The following is a 19,642-nucleotide window of genomic DNA, read 5'->3' as shown; positions in this document are numbered from 1 at the left end:
CTCGAAAGAAGCTCCCATTTTTATATAATAGGCTGAAGGATGTACTTTTAAAGTAAACATAATATAATATATAATGTAAATATTTTATCTAAAGTTAGCTAGTGACTGGCTAATTTTCTTAACATTGTGAGATGTATTACAAGACAAAAACACTCCAAGTGAGTATCCCATATATTTATGGAAACTAAGCATCTTGAGATCAAACCCGGCACTTGCTCTGTCAGCCGGAGATTTGTACCCTGCATTTTGTGAAATGCTTTTCAAAGTTTTGATGTCTGCCTCGGGCGTCATTGGGTTGACGTTGTCTTAAACTGACACTCCAGACAAAGCCTGTAAGGCACCATTTTCATTAGGCCACTCATTCAAATCAGAAAAAGGATTGCGTTGTAGTTTCATCGATTCGTTGCTAACAGAAAACTGTTTAAAGGCATAGCTAAGCAAACTAGCCATCAAAATATCATTTAACTATTCGTGCAACACTGTTCAGAGTATTCGGATATATCAACAGTCTGGACATCATATATGAGTGAATCGCAGAAGTTTCTTGATTGTGTTTAAGAAGGTAAACACCTTTTGGGGGAAGTGGCCAATGCTGCAAATTAAGCGTTAGCATGAAAACCCTTACATATAATACTCGGACTACAGACAAAAATACCAATTGCCAATTACACGACTGGTATACCTAAATGCTGATTCAATTAATTGTTCATTGGTATTGCATATTTGAGCCTTGTCATACTTGTAAATGTGATGACTGGATCAAGTAGCCCAAATGTGGCTTAACCCTAAAGAGGGTTCTGTTGAAGGATATTGCTGTAAGATGACACCATTGTGATATCTGGGCCGCCATTGTGAGTATAACCTGTGGTGCACATATGTAGGGGCAAAAGGGTTCTGAGATATTGATAAATTGTCTCAGCATGAGCTTGGACGTAGGAACTTTTTTTAAAGAACCGTGTCTCATCAAACCGCCGACTGTATCGGAACAAGGGACCAACTAACTGTTCGATGGTGTTTACATCGCGGTACATCTATACCCATACACATGCATGCGACAAGCAGAGGCTCTACCTGTACAGGTGAGCCATGGGAGGGTAGGGGAAAAACTTTGTGAGACACGGGACTAGATTTAGTTACGTCCCAGGCCTCACGCGGAGCCCTATTCAGCATGTCAATTCAGGGAGGCACGATCGAGCCATACAGAATAACGAGGGTACAGTTTTAATCTGCTCTTACCTCCGTCCACGTCGTGTCGTCATAAGGCCAGACAAGCTGAGACAGTCATAATGGTAACGTCCCCGCAGCGCCGACAACAGCATAAACCGCTGATTCAATCGCATATAAGCCAACTGTCTGCACAGACGATCGAGGGAGACTTTGAATATATAGCCGTGGCTTTTCTTCGCGATGGCAGCCTTTTGAAGGCCAGGGTTTTGTCACTCGGTCATTAAATGTAAGCAAACAACAGACACGGGCTTTTACTCACGTTTATTGTGAAGTGGCAAGACTCTCTCTTATTCACCGCCACCTAGACGAACGGCTCCATTCATTTAGACACCGATGTGTCAAGGTTCAATCGGCCACACCAATCCTAGGATTGGTTGGTTGTATAATGGAAACAGTCTCTAGTATATTGCATGATACACCAGGTGCTGTATACGAAATGGCGGAATCACATATACACACGCACTCTCTGGCCAAAAGTAGACGACATCGTGGAAGCGATTTAATGAAGGGACATTGTAAAGGAAGCCAAACTGTGATATGAAGGCAAATATAATAATAGCCTGTACGACTTTAATATTGAACAAGTGGGCTTTATTGTGTGATGTATGTTTCCAAGTGACGCCAAGAAAACTACATTGTCAGCCATTTTCATCTTGGAGCAATTTGTTAAAAACGCTGTCGCGAATTAACAGCACACTTGATCTGATTAACTCGTATGTAGCTGGATGCTTTATGACCATAAATTCCGTAAAGAAGAACGACACAGAGACGACAATAACTTGTTGATCGCTGTCGTAACACGTCCAGTACTTAACAAGATCAGAGAGAAGAAAAAACCTGGCTTAAGCATTCGTTAAAATGCAAGGGTGTAATAAGTTATCTTATACATTTCGGCACTTGTGTCTATATGCATGCATAACGGTAGACAATTTGTTTGCTTTTATAATAGCCAAAAAACAAATCTGCTCAGTTCTGATACGAATAGGCAAAAGTCCATTTTCTGCTCGGCCAAAAGACCGACTTATCTATGTCGTTATGCTATACCACTGTGATTTAACGTAAAACGATTCGCCAAATCAATAAGTTTCAACACCATCGCAATTATAAGATAAAGATTGTCATAAAGACTAAATATTTGAAATAATATATAACAATTATATCATTTTACTACAACAGGTTGAAGCTTTTTAATGCGTTTTCTTCTGTTGAAAAATTAAAGAAATAAATATGTGTTTTGAAGAACTTTCAAGAATCTCTTCTAACACATGGGTAATGTTTAGTTTTCTTTTTCATTTAGATAATACTTATTTATGTCTTCAAGTTTAATGACAAACTAAGTAGGTCTGCTGTAAATTGTTGACTATCACGTCGTCGACATATCGTTCAATTATACAAGAGGCTTAAAGGTAGTGTCAGTTGTAGACGCTGGCAGATAAATAAAGCACTTTTAAATTAAATTAAGTAAATTAAATACTTTATAGAATTTTTTACTAGATTTCTTATACGTGAACTTCTATGATACCAAACACAGTGCTCTCACTGTCTGACTGGAACATACAGTCATTGCTTCACTCAACCTTTCTCTAGTTTTCGGCTGATGATTAACAATCATACAGGTAATGTTAGTATTTTATCTGAATTACATACCTTGAATTAATCTAAAATGATCTGACTGTTAAAAGGATTAAAATCCAGTCACCTTGTGCACTCCATATTTGGTTCCGTTCCATTTGAACCATGATTGCAGTAAGGCTGTGTTAGCTCCGAAGGCGAGACAAAAGTCTCACATTCCATTACAGCTTGCTTACTCACTGGAGGGATCAATCTGCTACATTTAATACTTGTCTTGATGAATACAAACCAATTTACAACTGTCTGTTCACATCAGAGGTGTAAATGGCGACACCCTGGGGCAGTGAGGTTTTATTGAGGTTTGGGAGTGGGAGGAGGGAGAGACTACAGCGGACACTTTGAGCAGACCATTTCACCATCGGCTTTCCAATCGTTTGTATTAACAAGAGTGAAAACCTGAACTCAATTTCGTCGACACCTTGGCAGTAGAACCTATTTCGGAGGCATTGAAGAATTTCACCCAGTTGTATACATTACTGAACAGCTCTGTTGAACGAAGGTGACAGTTTACCTTACTTATACTGGATTAACAATTCAGCAGGGAAGGTGTTGAGAAGGCCCGTCAAAACTCACAGAGAATGAATTCAGTAGGGCTAAGCCTTTAGCGCGTGACAGTGAGGATATAAAGAGAATGGGTAAGAGGTTCGCTATTAAAACCTAACGCCAGCGGAAGTAATAAACATTGAAAGGGTCTCCAAAGGTTATATTATCCCTTTAGTGAGAATACAGACGGGTGCGGGGACGGGAAATGCCTCTCTAGAATCTCAGGCCATTTGAGTTAAAATGAGCGAATTCTCTGCAGGCGACAACAAGAGGTAACCTTCGTATTGAACAGGCTCTTCTGGTAACAACGGATTAAGAAATGGTGGCGGGAATAAGCTACTTATTATGATTTCAACTCAGGATGTACTATTATTGCCCTTTTGATCGGCAAATTTTTATCACCTTTTCGGCGTAAAATTAACACCTTAAACCGGTTTAGCTGACCATACATGGTCTCACCTGAGCGATCTACTTTATGTGACTCGGCCGGGGCTATTCAATTTGAAGATAAGGGAAAACAAGCTCGGCCGAATGTAAGGGAATCTCCACCCAGACAGCAAACAACTACGACAGCTACGCAGAGAATGACAGCAATAAAAGTGTCATTTAATAACAAAATTCATGACAGTCAAGAAAGAATCTGATGAGCAAAATCTCCGCCGTGATGTGTATATTTGTCTTTGGCATACATTCATGTAGAACGCTTATTCTTGTTAGATTGTACAGATCACCAAATCCGCCAATCTGAGAGCCGTTCAAACATGTATATACATTTAGTACAATTTTCTTATGTATCGGTAATGTACATGTTTAATATACTGCTAGCACTGATAAGATTGTAATGTTTGAATCAAGGGGACTCGTACATGTACCTATAATTCTATTAAGGCACAAATTCCCACGGAACACAAATGCACGATAACTCGGTATTTAGAATGTAGTTATATAAAAGAAAGACGGATCAAAATTTTGTGACAAATACAATCACATCATATATTTTAAAATTGTGTAAATTAAAAAAACAAAACAAATCTCGGTTGCAAGAAGTCCTATAAATTATATTTGGAGAACGACAGCGACATATGGACGTCAAGTGTACGTGAAAATGTTAAAATGGAATGGGTATAGGTGAAATAATATCAATTGTGCCCCAGGAAACACACAACAAAACATAGCCATTCAAACAGCAGAACATAACCATACAAACAGATATTTACAATTATGGCTTTACAAAGTCGAGGTTGCAAGATGTGCATTGGTGTTGCAAGGCTTCTTGTCACGAATCTGCACCCTATACCATATATCAGATGGGCTGGGATGAGGGGGGCATTGATGATATTGACTGAAGAAGCACAGCACACCGGTTAACACATAACCTGTGTATTTCAATACACTGTGTGGCTCAAGCTCAAATCTTACAAATCGTGTATATAATTTGAAGGTTATTTTGTAAATTCCTAAATAGTGATAACAAAAATGACCAAGTAAAGAGCACTCCACAATGTGCCCCTTTACCCCGAATCTTGGCGTACTAATACCTGAACTAATATGTCTATACTAACGTTTCAAGCGAACCTGATCTGTATAGTTTCACACTCGTACATGTATGAGTAGACACACCAGGCATCAGAGTTATGAATGAACACAGTGTCACAGCGTGTTATATGAAGACAGCGTCCAACAGTTTAACTTGACAGTTTTGTTTACATAAATCTCAAATCAGATGACCTATTTGTGGAGGTTTTACTAATCCACGGTTTATGACGTGTGGCTCGTCCCAGGCAGTTATCGTCCCGACGACAAGTGTGTTACCGGTGATGACAACTCGACACTGACACTCGTCATATACCAGTTTATATACATCCCAATACATATATATACACACACAAGGAAGATTTAATACACGGTAAAAATACCCCATACATTATTCTTAAAGATTAAAAAATCAACAGTTTAACACCATTTAAAATTTGGAAGCTATTTTGTTTTTGGTAGGTGTTATCTCTGGCTTAGTATATCTCTAATGTGTATGCCACACATGATATGAAGCTTCTTTCAAACACGTTCTTGTAGAGTATACAGTGCTACCTGCAGAGTATTGCCATAATATAATCCAAAGTTTAAGCTATAGATGTAAATTGTTATAGCAGTCATTCTTTTCCGTAATTATACGTTCAACCGATATCGCTAAATAGCGATTTCTTAGTAAAGTCCTCCTCACCGCTATTGCAAGTAATTTTAACATTAAATACTCGATAGATGTCAACGTATTGTATACATGATTCCGGGAAATGTTAAATCGAAATAATTCCATCTCCCCTTGAATTGTTAAAGAAACACATTTCAAAATTTACATGTATACGCTGACGCCATTGAGATAGCAATAAAAAAATGTGTTGAATGTGTTTGAAATAGAAAACCGATATCGCAAAATTAAACATCAAAAGAAAACGATCTGAAGGTGTTAATCAGGTGAGGGAAATTTTTGTTTGCAGAAGTCGATAGAGTTGTCCACAAGTCTAGGAAGGTTTGTGCTAAGGCACGGCGTAAACAGCGCTGTCAGCGTTCAGAACAAACACAGCAATGCCCGCAAGTGTGTTCAGGTGTGCAGCGTGAAGCACAGGTGAGCTGATTGCTTCAGGCGACGATCATCGACAGGTGAAAAAGTTTAATCAGGATATACAAATAACACACAAATGTCACACCTGTGCTCAACCAGTTATATAACCACAATATAATTCATAAATCTGATTTATTCATAAGTAAAAAGAACATTAGATTTGTATCTGATCGAATTCTATGTTTTGTACAGCCTTAATTATATAGCCATATTTATAGGTGTAGGCGAATATCCAGTTAGCCAAGGACCTGGCGTACATCCATACTTATAACCACAGACAAACGAAAGCGGGATTCGAACGTGTGAAAAATGTCAGGATGCAATAGGCTGTAGCGAGACAAACTCTTTAGACTGAGTCAACAAGAGCTCACATGTTACATAAAGATGCATGTGCACACGTAATCTGTTCTACGCCTTGCATTACTAGTGACGCCTCTAGATCAGTGATATTTAATAATTTGTAATTAACATTTCATGATTTTTACTTAATTCTACCTTAGCCGTGGTGCTAGGGGCGATATAGGTTGCTACTAGAATAAACCCTAAAGAAGGTAAAACTGACAAGAGCCTAGATTTCACCTTTAGCGTGTAACCATTTTCCAATTATCATGCAGTCGTTTACTTTCTTTGCTGTACTCTTTTATACTTTAGGAAGGGAAAACATAATTATATCTTCTATGATAAAACTGATAGCATGCATTGTGGGATTTAGCTACATGTAATCTTTGTACCCAGATAATACCCAGGTAATTGTGGAAATATCAGATCAGCAAAAGCGATATCCCAAACTAATGAATGGCTTCTTTCGGAATTTAAAGTTACTGACACAACAATTTATCATTAATAAATTTCCATTAAAACGTACGGTATCATGCATATTCAGATCGAATACATGTTCATCATGCTACATGAATATAGCGCACGAACAGTAATAGTCACGCAAACGGTACTCTAGTGAGGCAGCACTAAGAATATACATGTTTTACCGAAATATTGTTTGAAAGCAAAATAAAAAAAGACTGAAATGGGTCCGTGAGTTCAGATTAGTGTCTACATTCGACTTAAATCTAAAATCATGCGGTATACGAACATTAGATACATATTAGCTTCCCGGAACTTTGCAAAGCTGAGCACATTTAATGAAATGCTCTATGGCGACAAAATGTTGAAGATGCACTAAACTGTGGTGTATAGGTATGTCTGTCATCGAGGTTGCTCTTGTATCCAATAATCTTATGTCAACAGCTGACGTCACGAGCTCGCGGCGTCACATCGTATACAGCGCCCCTACACTAATAGACTTGCCACCTTCACCGGAAGCAGGCTTTTGGCCGGGCTAGCATTTCTGCCATTGCAGGTTTTGTACATTTATTTATATGCGTGTCCCGAGGGGGACATCCACAGACACATCGTTACTCTGCTATGCCGCATTATCTGCTGTCGGACGGGCAACAAGCAATTTGCCACGTAAACACAGTATACTCTCTGACCATTTGTCACTCTCATAACATGCCCTATACAACCCACCCACCGCGATATACCCTAATATTACACATCCACTGGGATGCACATCGAAATGTCACGCGCGAAACTACAGCAGATGGGAATACGAAGATCAGTGCTTTAATGAATTGTACAATGGCATCAACACCAGGACAAACTTTACCAAGTCCTGTATATCTACATCCATACGGCACATAACACAGAACATAAATACGATGTGTTCTTAGCTCATTATTCACTGTTTCTATATCAGAGCGTAGGAGTTCTTTCACAGTATGCATGGTGCATTACATATTAACATCATTTCCCAGCCTCCCATAAGTGTATGCACAATTATGACGTAATGATGAACAATGAATGCGGGTCCAAATTTTCAAACGGCTTTAATTACTCTATACATGAGGACATTTGTTGACTTTCGTGTCGCATACTTTATTACTGAAAGGAATATATAGGATATGATTACGCTATTTATCATCACACATCAGCACCATTTAATCATCACACTATACATATAGTCACCACTCAGTTATAAAACACGATCCACTGCAATTTTGTAACACTTAATTAGCACGATTAATCGTACATTATCGCCTCGGAATCACAACATAATTCACCTCACATTCCCATCCTCACCTACATCGCGTTAGGGTTATACGCTGTACAGGTGTGTTCCGTTGATGTAAGGATCGTGCGTCTACATTTTGCCGAATTGCCCAGAGAGAATAGACAAATCCGAGCATCTCTGCACAATTCACCCGTCATAAATTAAACTTCATCATGCACCTGTATGCATATATTAGATGTTTTACTTTTTCTAATTACATATTGGCTACATATATTTGCATAACGAATTCTAGCATTCTGTAGCCTAGTCCAATTAAAGTGAGTGGGTTCTCAATCGCTAAGGTGGTTGAAGTACTGATTCACAGCTGCTGTTGTCTTTTGGCCAGTTTTCGAATCCAGCTTTCGCGGTCTCAGTCGTTTGTCCTGATGTTGGTCAGGTAAACTCGGAGCACTGCGATTTCCTCCACCCATAAGCATGGCTACCGTCTTATAAGATGAACATTATCATCAAACAGACATAGTGTGTGAGGACAGGACAGAAGACTGTGCATGTGAGCGATTTGCCGAATGCTGTTCTCATTTAACCGAGAATTAAAACAACAATCAGATAAATGAAACGCTAATAAATAATTCTACAATATTTTCGCTACAATCGTGAACTGATAATCTATCACCACATATAGACAACATAATAAGAAATTTACAAAAAATCTTTCACCACGTAGAAACTATTGATCGTGCATCTACATTGAGTTGTGCATTCATAAATATATCTTCACACACATTAGGTGTAAAGTATATCTTAGAAAAAATTGGAATTCTTTATTTTGTAAACAATTCTTATAAAAACATTTTAGATATACCAAAACGTTTGTAGAGGTAAGCACTTCGTAAACTGCACGCAAGATTGAATCTACAATACTTCGAGCCAATTTGACACCTGAGGAAATTTGTCACCTTCATATTAATTCGCTTGACGCCACCTACAAACCATGTCGTATTTTACAGCCATGGTCGTGAACGGATCCTTTTGACGGTAATAGTTACATTACCCCATTGGCTTTACATCTCATTAGAATCATTTCGCGGCCCATTACACCTTGGTTAACGTCCACTGATTTGTGTCTGAAATACAGCTATTAAACTTCGATTTGTAAGGTGATGAACATAACTGCACCTATACTGAGCCAAAAATTTGGCTAAGATGTTCTAGCCTTGTGTGACGTCCTTTGTTTCCAATGTTGTCTTCCTAAAAGAAAACTCAACCAAGATGTCACCTAAGTATAAATTGATCCGTAGATTATTTCCCTCCCCACCTTTACTGACATCGATTACCGCATGATCGATGGTATGGGCATCTAATTAGGTATCAGTTCAGTTTTAGTACATGTACACGAAGAAGACGAAGAAATGGAGAATGTCAGCGTCACCATTTTCAAGTCAGGTAAAATTCACTTGACAAGGGTTCAGTTGCGTCCATTACATAAATCAGCGACATATTTTAGTGCACACGTTGAGAGCTCGTTTGACAGATGTCTTGAAATGAGTCTTGGCGTCTTACCGCAACATCGTCCTCAAAAAATCTGTGAAACACAGGAGATTTTAATCGCCAGCCATTGCCTTTCTCGACAAAAAAAGACAAAACAAACAGCACCAGGAGAGGAATACAGCCAGATTGTTAGAGACACTGTACTCTAGTTTCCTCTCTTTCAGCTCGTTTTTCAGAATTCGCTTTACTCGGCGTGACGACTGCTTGCTGATCGATCCGACCGCAGAAACACTGTTATCTCTCATTTCATTCTACATAGCATATCAGCATTGGGATGGTTTTGTTTTTTAGTTATCCAAACTCTAACGCCCTGGAACCACACCGACTAATTCCCCCCAGCCTGTCCTCGAGCGAATATGTCCGATTAGCGTGACCCACTGGGTTAAAACGCCATGAATATCTATACGTTATTGAGGACTGGATGATCGCTTGTTGAAATACACAGAGGATGGGATTGGTAAAGCTGTGTATAATTGTGTTTATCGGACGGTTCCGTGTGTGTATTCACTGAGTCTCTGGCCTCAGACCAAGTACAGACAAACCAGTAAGAGGAATAGGTCTGGCATCAGACTCCCAACGCGACACGCCATTCTCTAGCTCTGGTGGAGTCGAATCCGCAGGGCTCGGCGGGGATAATTGATGATGACACGACTTTCCCCAATTGTCCGCTGACAGGACAAATGATCGGAGACCGGTCCATGGACTTTGGACTGAACACTGTACACAAAGGCGTGCATTTTTTATTAGATGACCATCGACATGTATATATTATGTATATCTGATTTGACATATAGACAGAACACACAGGGCAAGGTGACTGTCCGAAATTTCGTATGAGTGCCGTAGGAGGACAAATGTTTTGATTTCATCGGAGATCACGCGGTTTTGCTCCATTATCAAATCTGACCTACGCCGTATATGTAAAACAAAATTGAGAAAGGCGGAAATTACTAAGCGCAATCAAAGTTTCAAAAGTGGGGAAGACTGGAACATTTTGTATTTGATTGAAATACATCGATGGACTTGAGTTTTCCATCAGATGGTCTTGACGGCGCTAGCATTAAAGGAAATATGACCTTGACCTGGGACGTTGTAATTCACTGAGCTAAGTTCAACGCTTACTGTTAAAGTGATATAATCTGGTGTACGAGTTCTAAACACGAGGTAGATATTCAGCATGGTTTTGACGTTCCAACATATGTCATGTGGTAGTGCTTCACTGGGGATAAGTAAACAGCTTCCTGGTACTGAAATGTGATCGTTATTCGGCTTGAATTTCTTGTATGGTGCTTGGATAATAAATTTAAAATTGATGCTGATTCCCAATAAAACAACGTACTCATTTGACGATGAAATACATACGACATGTTCGAATGCAATGGTCAAATTGAGTCCTCGATTGAATTATGTAAGCATGTCTGTCACAAATTACAACGTTCTTACATGTATTATAGCATAGTTGATTAGCCTAACGAACATCCCCGAGGTCTTGCATTAGTCACCGAAGAAATCTCTGAACAGACAACCCCAACTCCCACTCCAGGCGATATTCGCTCTACCGTGAATATACCGTGTTCACATTGGGAGATAAAAATATTAGCGGTTTCAAGGTCTGGCTCCCCAAGTGTACAGTGCAAATACGAGTAATTTTATAGTTGGCGAATTATTGTATTAAAATCCTCCATGAATGCGAAATGCGCATTCGTCAGTAGTTTCAATGTCAGATAAGATATGTGACAGTTACGTGTCATTAAAGCATCAGGCCGTTACTATATGCAATTGCATATGTATTATATGATGATACGGTTTACTTTGACTACAATAATATTTCCCCCGGGGCTCTGCTTGGTTTCCTCCAACCATAATGCTGGCCGTCGTCGTATAAGTGAAATATTCTTCAGTAGGGCGTAAAACACCAATCAAATAAATAAATAAATACTACATTAATTCATTTCTTACAGGTAATTGCTATGCAATATATGTGTATGCCATTCCTACACGATATTCTTAACCATACACATGTACTACAATATTGAACAAAATGAAAATGCACTAAAAACCTATCACCCTATAGGTTCAAACCCTGAAGTAATCAGTGGACAGGGGCTGCTTAAGAAGCGTTAGGAAATAACGGAACCTCTCTTCTAAATGCTTAACGATAATTTCTGCCATATAATCGAAATGAACTCACCAAATGGTCTGTCTAACTTGCATTTGTTAGCTAATGTCGATGAAAAACCTTAGGCCATTTAAGCACGAAAGCTTTAGATACATTTCGCTTTGATGTGTAGAAAAATCGATACAGAAGAAAAACAATAACACCCCCCAGCTATGCTTCGCTACAGATGGTCCACAATGCATACAACCCGCTCTTAGATTGCATTTACGGAAGCAATAAATATTTTCTATTGATGACTCTCACACAAAACAACACAGATTATGTTAAATGCCAATAAAACAGAATATATTAATACTGTATAAAGTCAATCTGGTGTATATACCGTGGTCATTACGTTGTTGTTGCTGTTCTTGGAAAAATGTAATTATTTTCAGACGGGAAATTTGCCGAAGGGGAAAAATAAACAAACTAATACCAGAAAGAAGCAGAGCTCATTTTTTCAGCTGTCGATTTTGTTCTCCACTGCAGTGACAACTGCGACTTCAGGCATCATTATGGACTCCACAAATAACCCTATCTACAGGTCTGACGTATCTATGTACTCTCCCCCACCTGTCCCCCTCACTCCGCATCTCCAATCCCCTCTAACTAGCAAACAGGGAGCTGTCCCATCACTATGGTTGCTTCAGGTTAGTACTTATTGGCGTCATTTTAGTAATCCTCGAAGTAATTGCAAGAAGGTGACTGAACCAAGCCACTATCTCATGACCTGGGCGATGAAATAAAAATAAACACATACAGACACATAAAAAGATATCCGCCACCGAATTATTTATCATGATGTGGCGAATAGCGTATCAAGTTTGCTACTGGAATATAACCACTGGGTGTATATTTGTAGATATGGATTAAACACTCTTGTGATACTTGTACGACTGCGTAACTAAAAGATACTGCAATGGAAAGGTGTTTAATAAAATGTTGGACGAATGAAATCTAAATGCAGTTTGAACATGTCCGTAGATTAGTAATATATTCATCCAGACGTTCATTACAGACATATGTTCAAATCTAGCAAGCAGGAAACGGAAATGTTCAAACTACCGAGGCAGGAGACAACCAAATGTGAACGAATTATAAAAAGCAGTCTTGTTCATTTCTTACATAAATGTGACACTTGTGACATTCTCAGAGAGTGATGTGTTCCTATATGATAATGAACATTTCTGCTATTACCTTCCAAAACAAACTTTCCAGCAGAACAGAAATTGTTATTAAAGATTACAAGGTTCGTTGTTTTAGAACCACTTTTTGAATTTAATCTAGATGCTTTTTTTTACCCCACAACCCATTCCATGTTGTCCTATACTTGTTTGATCACAGACCAGTTTACTACCACGTACCCTGATGATCAGAAATGTAACCCATCGTTCTCACCTCGTCATCGACGTCTTGAAGGTGGTTCATCGAGTGGAATGAACTAATCCCAGGGGAACTTCTTCAGATGACAATAGCCCCGGGGGATTTTGGGCACTTCAATGGTGGACCCTTAGGGGAGGGATTGGGGGGTGGACCCTGAGGAGGGTTAGTCACGTTTGAGTAGCTAACCATATGGCTAAGTACATTTCCAGTGAATAACACTAACGCTTAAATTACTGCTCCTACAGCTTGATGATGCCATCTGTGGTCAGCTGATTAATGCTTGTCAGGGTCCTATAGCCTTGGAGTTAATGATCAGGTGTGTGGATTCCCTAACAAATGTTCTCCCTGAATGGAAACCTTATCCCAGCACAGTTTATACTTTGTCGCTCGCATGCTGCTTGATCCAGTGCTCAAAGTGTCGGAAATATCCACTTGCGAGTTAAGAATTTTCTTCTTAGTTTTAGCAAAGCGTGTCTTCGACTATGATGTTAAATTATTGATTTGGATTTAGGGACGTTTTCGAAATTCTTTCAAAGAACGCATCGCTGATTATATGACGTCCTGTAATCTTAAGTATTGCTTAAAATGCAGTATTATCGATGCAACCTGATAATCCTGACCACCATCACATAAGTGAAGAATTCTTTGAGTATGGTGTTGAACAACAAACAAATCAACAAATTAATAAATACAAATATGTTTTCTTTATTTCTCAGAAAACCTTTACGCATATTTAAGGAAATAAGGCGATCATTCCGCACAGTAGTGTGCTGGGATTACACGCATGCATTCGATTTTGTAATCAAACAACAACAACAATATACTGGTACTTGCGGATATTGCAGGCCAGCATCATACATTATAATACATGTTGCGTGCAATGTACTTGTGGCATCTAGGAGCCTTGGCTAATAAGTACAAGAAGCTTAGGGTTGCAAAATAATAGTTAGATTTTTTCTTTCGTCTGGCTGTGCAAACTTTAAAGACACCACAACGACCCTGGGGATACTCTGTCTAAGGATGGTTTGCTACATAGAAAGGATGGTTTGCTACATGGAAAGGTCGCGCTCATCAATCGTCTATTTACCACGCACCCCAGAGGCTCTTTATTATTCATAGCTTGTTTAATAAGGCTAACTGAAATCTTCAAAGTGACGTTGGCCACAGTCTTGAAGACCCTACGGCTTATGATGATCTGTGAACGACACAGCACGGAAGAAATGCCGTGACAACTGATCACGAACGCGAAATACCTCTACATATTGCATCTCAATGCCGCTCCGTCAGTCACACGATGTTTCCTAGCAGAGCGCGGGGCTTCTCTTTATAGGATTCCGTATTTCATTAACTGACTCCAAAAAGGTGTAATATGTAGATTACATGTTAACTAGCTCCTAGTTCTCAAGTAGCCATAAGCTTAATTACCCCACATGAGTATTTATGTGTTGTTTTGATTCTTCTTCTGAAGGACGATGTAATCAATGTTGGTCCATTGCGAATCATTATGAAATGTCACACTTGTGCGACTTAACCAACTTTGTTGGTTAATTGGGGGGTGGACCCTGAGGAGGGTTAGTCACGTTTGAGTAGCTAACCATATGGCTAAGTACATTTCCAGTGAATAACACTAACGCTTTAATTACTGCTCCTACAGCTTGATGATGCCATCTGTGGTCAGCTGATTAATGTTTGTCAGGGTCCTATAGCCTTGGAGTTAATGATCAGGTGTGTGGATTCACTAACAAATGTTCTCCCTGAATGGAAACCTTTTCCCAGCAAATTTATGCACAGTTTATACTTTGTCGCTCGCATGCTGCTTGATCCAGTGCTCAAAGTGTCGGAAATATCCACTTGCGAGTTAAGAATTTTCTTCTTGGTTTTAGCAAAGCGTGTCTTCGACTATGATGTTAAATTATTGATTTGGATTTAGGGACGTTTCGAAATTCTTTCAAAGAACGCATCGCTTATTATATGACGTCCTGTAATCTTAAGTATTGCTTAAAATGCAGTATTATCGATGCAATCTGATAATACTGACCACCATCATGAGTATTTATGTGTTGTTTTGATTCTTCTTCTGAAGGACGATGTAATCAATGTTGGTCCATTGCGAATCATTATGAAATGTCACACTTGTGCGACATAACCAACTTTGTTGGTTAATTGGGGGGGGGGGGGACCCTGAGGAGGGTCAAACGTGACCAACTTTGTTGGTTAAAGTCGCAAAACTTGTAACTTCATGTAAAGATATCTGATGTCCCTTGTGTTTAACTTTGCCAACTATTTCTTTATAATCTTGGTGATAGAATCAAATCAGCTGTTGTCAAAATCCAGCACTGTTGCCCACATGTTAATGTTCACCTGTAGTATACCATTAATACACCCTGGAAATTTCTTGGTCTCATTGGTAATAGTTAAATGGACGAGTCCACTGTTTATGCCTCTTGTTAACACCAACATCGGGTGACCAGCTACCACCCCTGTATAGTGTTACTCTGTGAGAGAATTAGGTGCAATTACACGAGAGCATGTGGAAGGCACCTGTTCCACCTGACCATCCGACATCTTCAGCCCATCTGAATGGTCGCTGCCAGCGGGTCAGTGGCCAATGAGTAGTTGGGGGACCCAGTTTGAATGTAACGGAGGGATTAATCTATAGCTGATGGTCACTTGCAGTTTTCCAGATGGCAAAAATGTATGTCCTAGGTCATTTCTTCAAGAGGCTTAAATGCGTCGCAATTGTCCTTAAAATGCCGCCCCCCCAACATTATTTGTGACAAGAAAAAACAGATATACAGGTGCATAACAATGTTTTAACCTGCAGAAAATAGAAAGAAAAATTTTGTGGTGTACTTCACAAACTATAATACATAATAGAACAAGATGAATTGTATTTGGAATTCAAAGCCTACACAACAATAAAAATACCACTGTTTAAGCCGACTGGAAGGAAGGCAATGGAATGTGACCTAAAAAGGACCAAACTAAGTTCGTAATAATACTGACAAATTACGGACATACTAATATTATTAAATATTAATTAAAATTTCTGTATTACTTTTATAAATGAAATATTATCAGCTATATGATGTCCCTTGCTGGCAGTTATTTTCTATTCTATTTCAGTCACATATTAAATGCTACCTTCTTTACGCATCATACCTTTTTAAACTCCACGGTACTTTTGTTTACACCTCAACTGGCATAATTTAATCTATAAATCACATTTGTGTACGCCATCTGTGATCACTTTTGAAGACAAATTTGAAATCTTGTTTGAAGCGTGATCATATAACATTCGGCATTCCATATCTAACACAATGACAGCATTTTACCTACGCCTATACTTATTATTCCCAACGGCAAGGTCGGAATCTCAGTATTGTGCGTTAAAGAACAAGCGATAAAACTAGAAATCCATATTGATCGTAAGCTCGAATAAAGGCTTTCTGGCATTCTAAAAAATCTTTAACATTCTTGAATTAATAAAAATTGTATTCTTATTGATTTTTTGATAATCCTCACATTATCACAAATCATAAACATTCCCAAGAAACTGAAATGTTGCACACTGCACGTTTCAGAATTTCCACCATGTTACATTTGTATCCTTTCGAAGGCGTGAATTTAAAACAGTATTCTTTAATCATGTCCGAAACTGTGTAAAAATCCTGAACCGTTTACAGCAGGAAACAAAGGAAAGAAATTCAGTATCAGAATTGTTTGTAAAGTTTAAAGTAAAATTATGCGGTGAAAGCAATAGTCAAATGAGCCTATAACCATGCTGTTTCCTAAAAATAACAATATGGCACTTGGTACATGAGTAACAAACTTTTGTCTGGTATATTCATCTGATGGTAAGTGTCCAAATATTTACCCGTACGATTAAGCAACTCCACCCACATATATAACCCACCAATCCAATAAAGTACCAGAACCTCCAGCACCTCCCTCCATAAAATAGTCGATCTATTTCGCAGTCAACATGCCAGGCGATACATACATGTCTGCATGTGTCTGCATACCGGCAAAGGATACCTAAACCTATTGATTTTTAATTGATACTTTAATAATACCTGAAAAAGCCTATCCATATAACCTTATTTAGTTACAACCGACATGTGCTTTTGCGTTACCTACAAAATTGTATAAAACCATACGACAAAGTTTAGAGAAAGGATTCTATCTATGGCTCAATCTAGAACGTGCGGATTTTCTAGGTTTCTCTTGCAGTAAACACGCTGGGTTAAGGCTAGCCCTTGTATCACATTACCGTGTTTAAGACTAGGATGAGATAACAGATATCCCTACTGTAAAACACGTGTCAGCTGGACATAAAGGCAGTCCAGATGAGGCTCAACCAACGGCTAGGTCGTAAGGCCAACGGATGACCAATCAAAACTCGCTGTGGAAGATTTGAACAGTCCAGTCGATGATGAGTAGAACGAGATTTTCAAAGACATAGGTAACACGTCTTATATAGTAAAAAGCAACAATGTTTAGGTACTCCATAAGCATCAAGTCTGACTGTAATTAGACATATTTACACGGAAGAAGACGTCACATTTAATCGACAAGTCCCTGACTATGAAAGGCAATGATCGCTGTCTATCCCTTCCCGTCTGAAGTGATAGTTGTGGCGTAGATATACCTAATGTTATGCTTAATTTGGGCTAACAAAAATATTTAGTAGCACGCTATGATATTTAATACAGCTCAGATATTAATCATGACTTTGTGGGCAATTAAAGAATGCGAACAAAGTAATATAAATGGTTCCACTTTTCCTTTCCATACAAAAGGTATTTTTGACTATTAATTTTAATAGACATTTTGATAGTAAACTCGGAGAAAGGGCAACTCCACCGAGAATTTAACCTCTTCATTTACTGCTACCAAAGTATCACACTAACAAGCGCGTTAGCACAAAAATGTGGTTGGTTGAGCGAGCCAGTTGAGGTGATAGCAAACACAGTAAGCCCCCTCACTTGTCAGCCACTTGTTATCCGAACCCAATGATCAGCTGGACCAAACAGTCCCTATGACTGGTAGCCAAGCCGTTTGAATGGCCAATCAGAAGTCCTGATCACACGTTCAAATGCAACAACGTTAATGAAGAGAAGAACAAGACACTGCATGAAACATAAGTCACATACTGGACACGAAGAAAACCCACCGTTGTACTAGGATTTAAATGTGTTTGGTTTCACTTTAGCACTTTGTTGGACAAGAAAATGGACAAGTGACAAGCGTAAAGTTGTAAGTTAATAGATTTCTGTGTGCTAAGTAGAATGATTAAGTCGTAAGTGTATTCCTTAAAAAATGTCTAATGACATAATCTAGCCGAGATCACGTTATCCTATGAAGATCTGTTCATTCCCGTCAAAATAGCGCACAGTAAACTACAGAGTAATTCCTTCAGATATAACTCTTAATTCAAGCCAGATGGCAATAAAAGTCCTTCACACATCTGGACCGTAACTGTTTTAAAAAGAGAAGTAAAGAATGAGAGGTTGATAGAATGAATGACTGTGTAATCCGTCTTATACATACAAATTCAATAACGAAAATGTAACAAAATGAGCAAAATACAACAACGAAAATATAACAATTTACGAACAGTTCTTTATGTATCATTACAGCGTTCTCTTAGAAGTTTACCGACAGTAATTCTGACTTACCGGCTCCAGAATCCACGAGCGATTAGCATATTGTTTACAGCCAATCAATGAGGCAGAAATCCTACGGTGCAAACCACTCGAAAGCTACATATTCAGATCCGGTCTGTACCAAGACGGTTCTATTTCCAGCGATTTCAAGTGTCTGCCGGTTGCCTGATGAAGTCCGCAGTCATACTTCAATCAGGACTTATCGATGAAGACTGGAGTGCTTATAGAGAGATTTATCTTCCCAAAGTTGGATCGGACGTCAGTCGATAGGCTGAAGCTGATCTCATGTGACGTCCAGAAACTAGGCCTGCTGTTTTAATCCTCACACGATATCTATAGGTTCGCCCCAGACACCTCGAGTTGTCTTGTGTTTTCCCTGCTGCTTTAGGTTGGAGCGGGTACCGACCGTATTACGGCGTTAACCGGCTAGTAAATGATATTTCAGTTTGATGATCGGCTTTCCACATGTGAGCGATTGATTGAGTGGCGAACAGCTGGCTTAGTTATTCCTTCCCTCCGTCTCTGACAGTGATGAATGGCAGGCTGGGCTGGCATCTTCGTCCCTTTACTTTTCCACAGCCTTATCGATGGCAGGCCACACGTGCAAGTCGCTATTCCGTCATATCGCCCCTAAAATTCTTACGTGAATGGGAAATACAGCATCTGTGGAGGCCCGTATGTCTCAGATGGCCCCTTTCTTACATTCTAATTACGCCATCTCCAAAACTACACCAGCCCCTCAAAAAACGCTACCTAATACTGTGAAACAAATTAATTTTCGCGAACGTTTA

General features: G+C 39.1%; 1 protein-coding gene across 1 annotated transcript in view; it reads right to left on the bottom strand.

Moving 5' to 3' along the window:
* LOC135472464 (repulsive guidance molecule A-like) overlaps positions 1-19,075 on the bottom strand; it is a 39,995-nt gene extending 20,920 nt beyond the window's left edge. Inside the window, exon 1 of the mRNA XM_064751979.1 lies at positions 18,864-19,075. Within this exon, the coding sequence (XP_064608049.1) occupies positions 18,864-18,892 (29 nt within the window). The 5' untranslated portion in view covers positions 18,893-19,075. The remainder of the gene's footprint in view (positions 1-18,863) is intronic.
* Between the last annotated feature and the right edge of the window lie 567 nt (positions 19,076-19,642).

The sequence above is a fragment of the Liolophura sinensis genome, chromosome 8 (genome assembly GCF_032854445.1).
Source record: "Liolophura sinensis isolate JHLJ2023 chromosome 8, CUHK_Ljap_v2, whole genome shotgun sequence".
In the NCBI taxonomy this organism is placed as follows: Eukaryota; Metazoa; Mollusca; class Polyplacophora; order Chitonida; family Chitonidae; genus Liolophura; species Liolophura sinensis.
The sequence above is the reverse complement of the archived record's forward strand: the minus strand, read 5'-3'. Positions and strand labels throughout refer to the sequence as shown.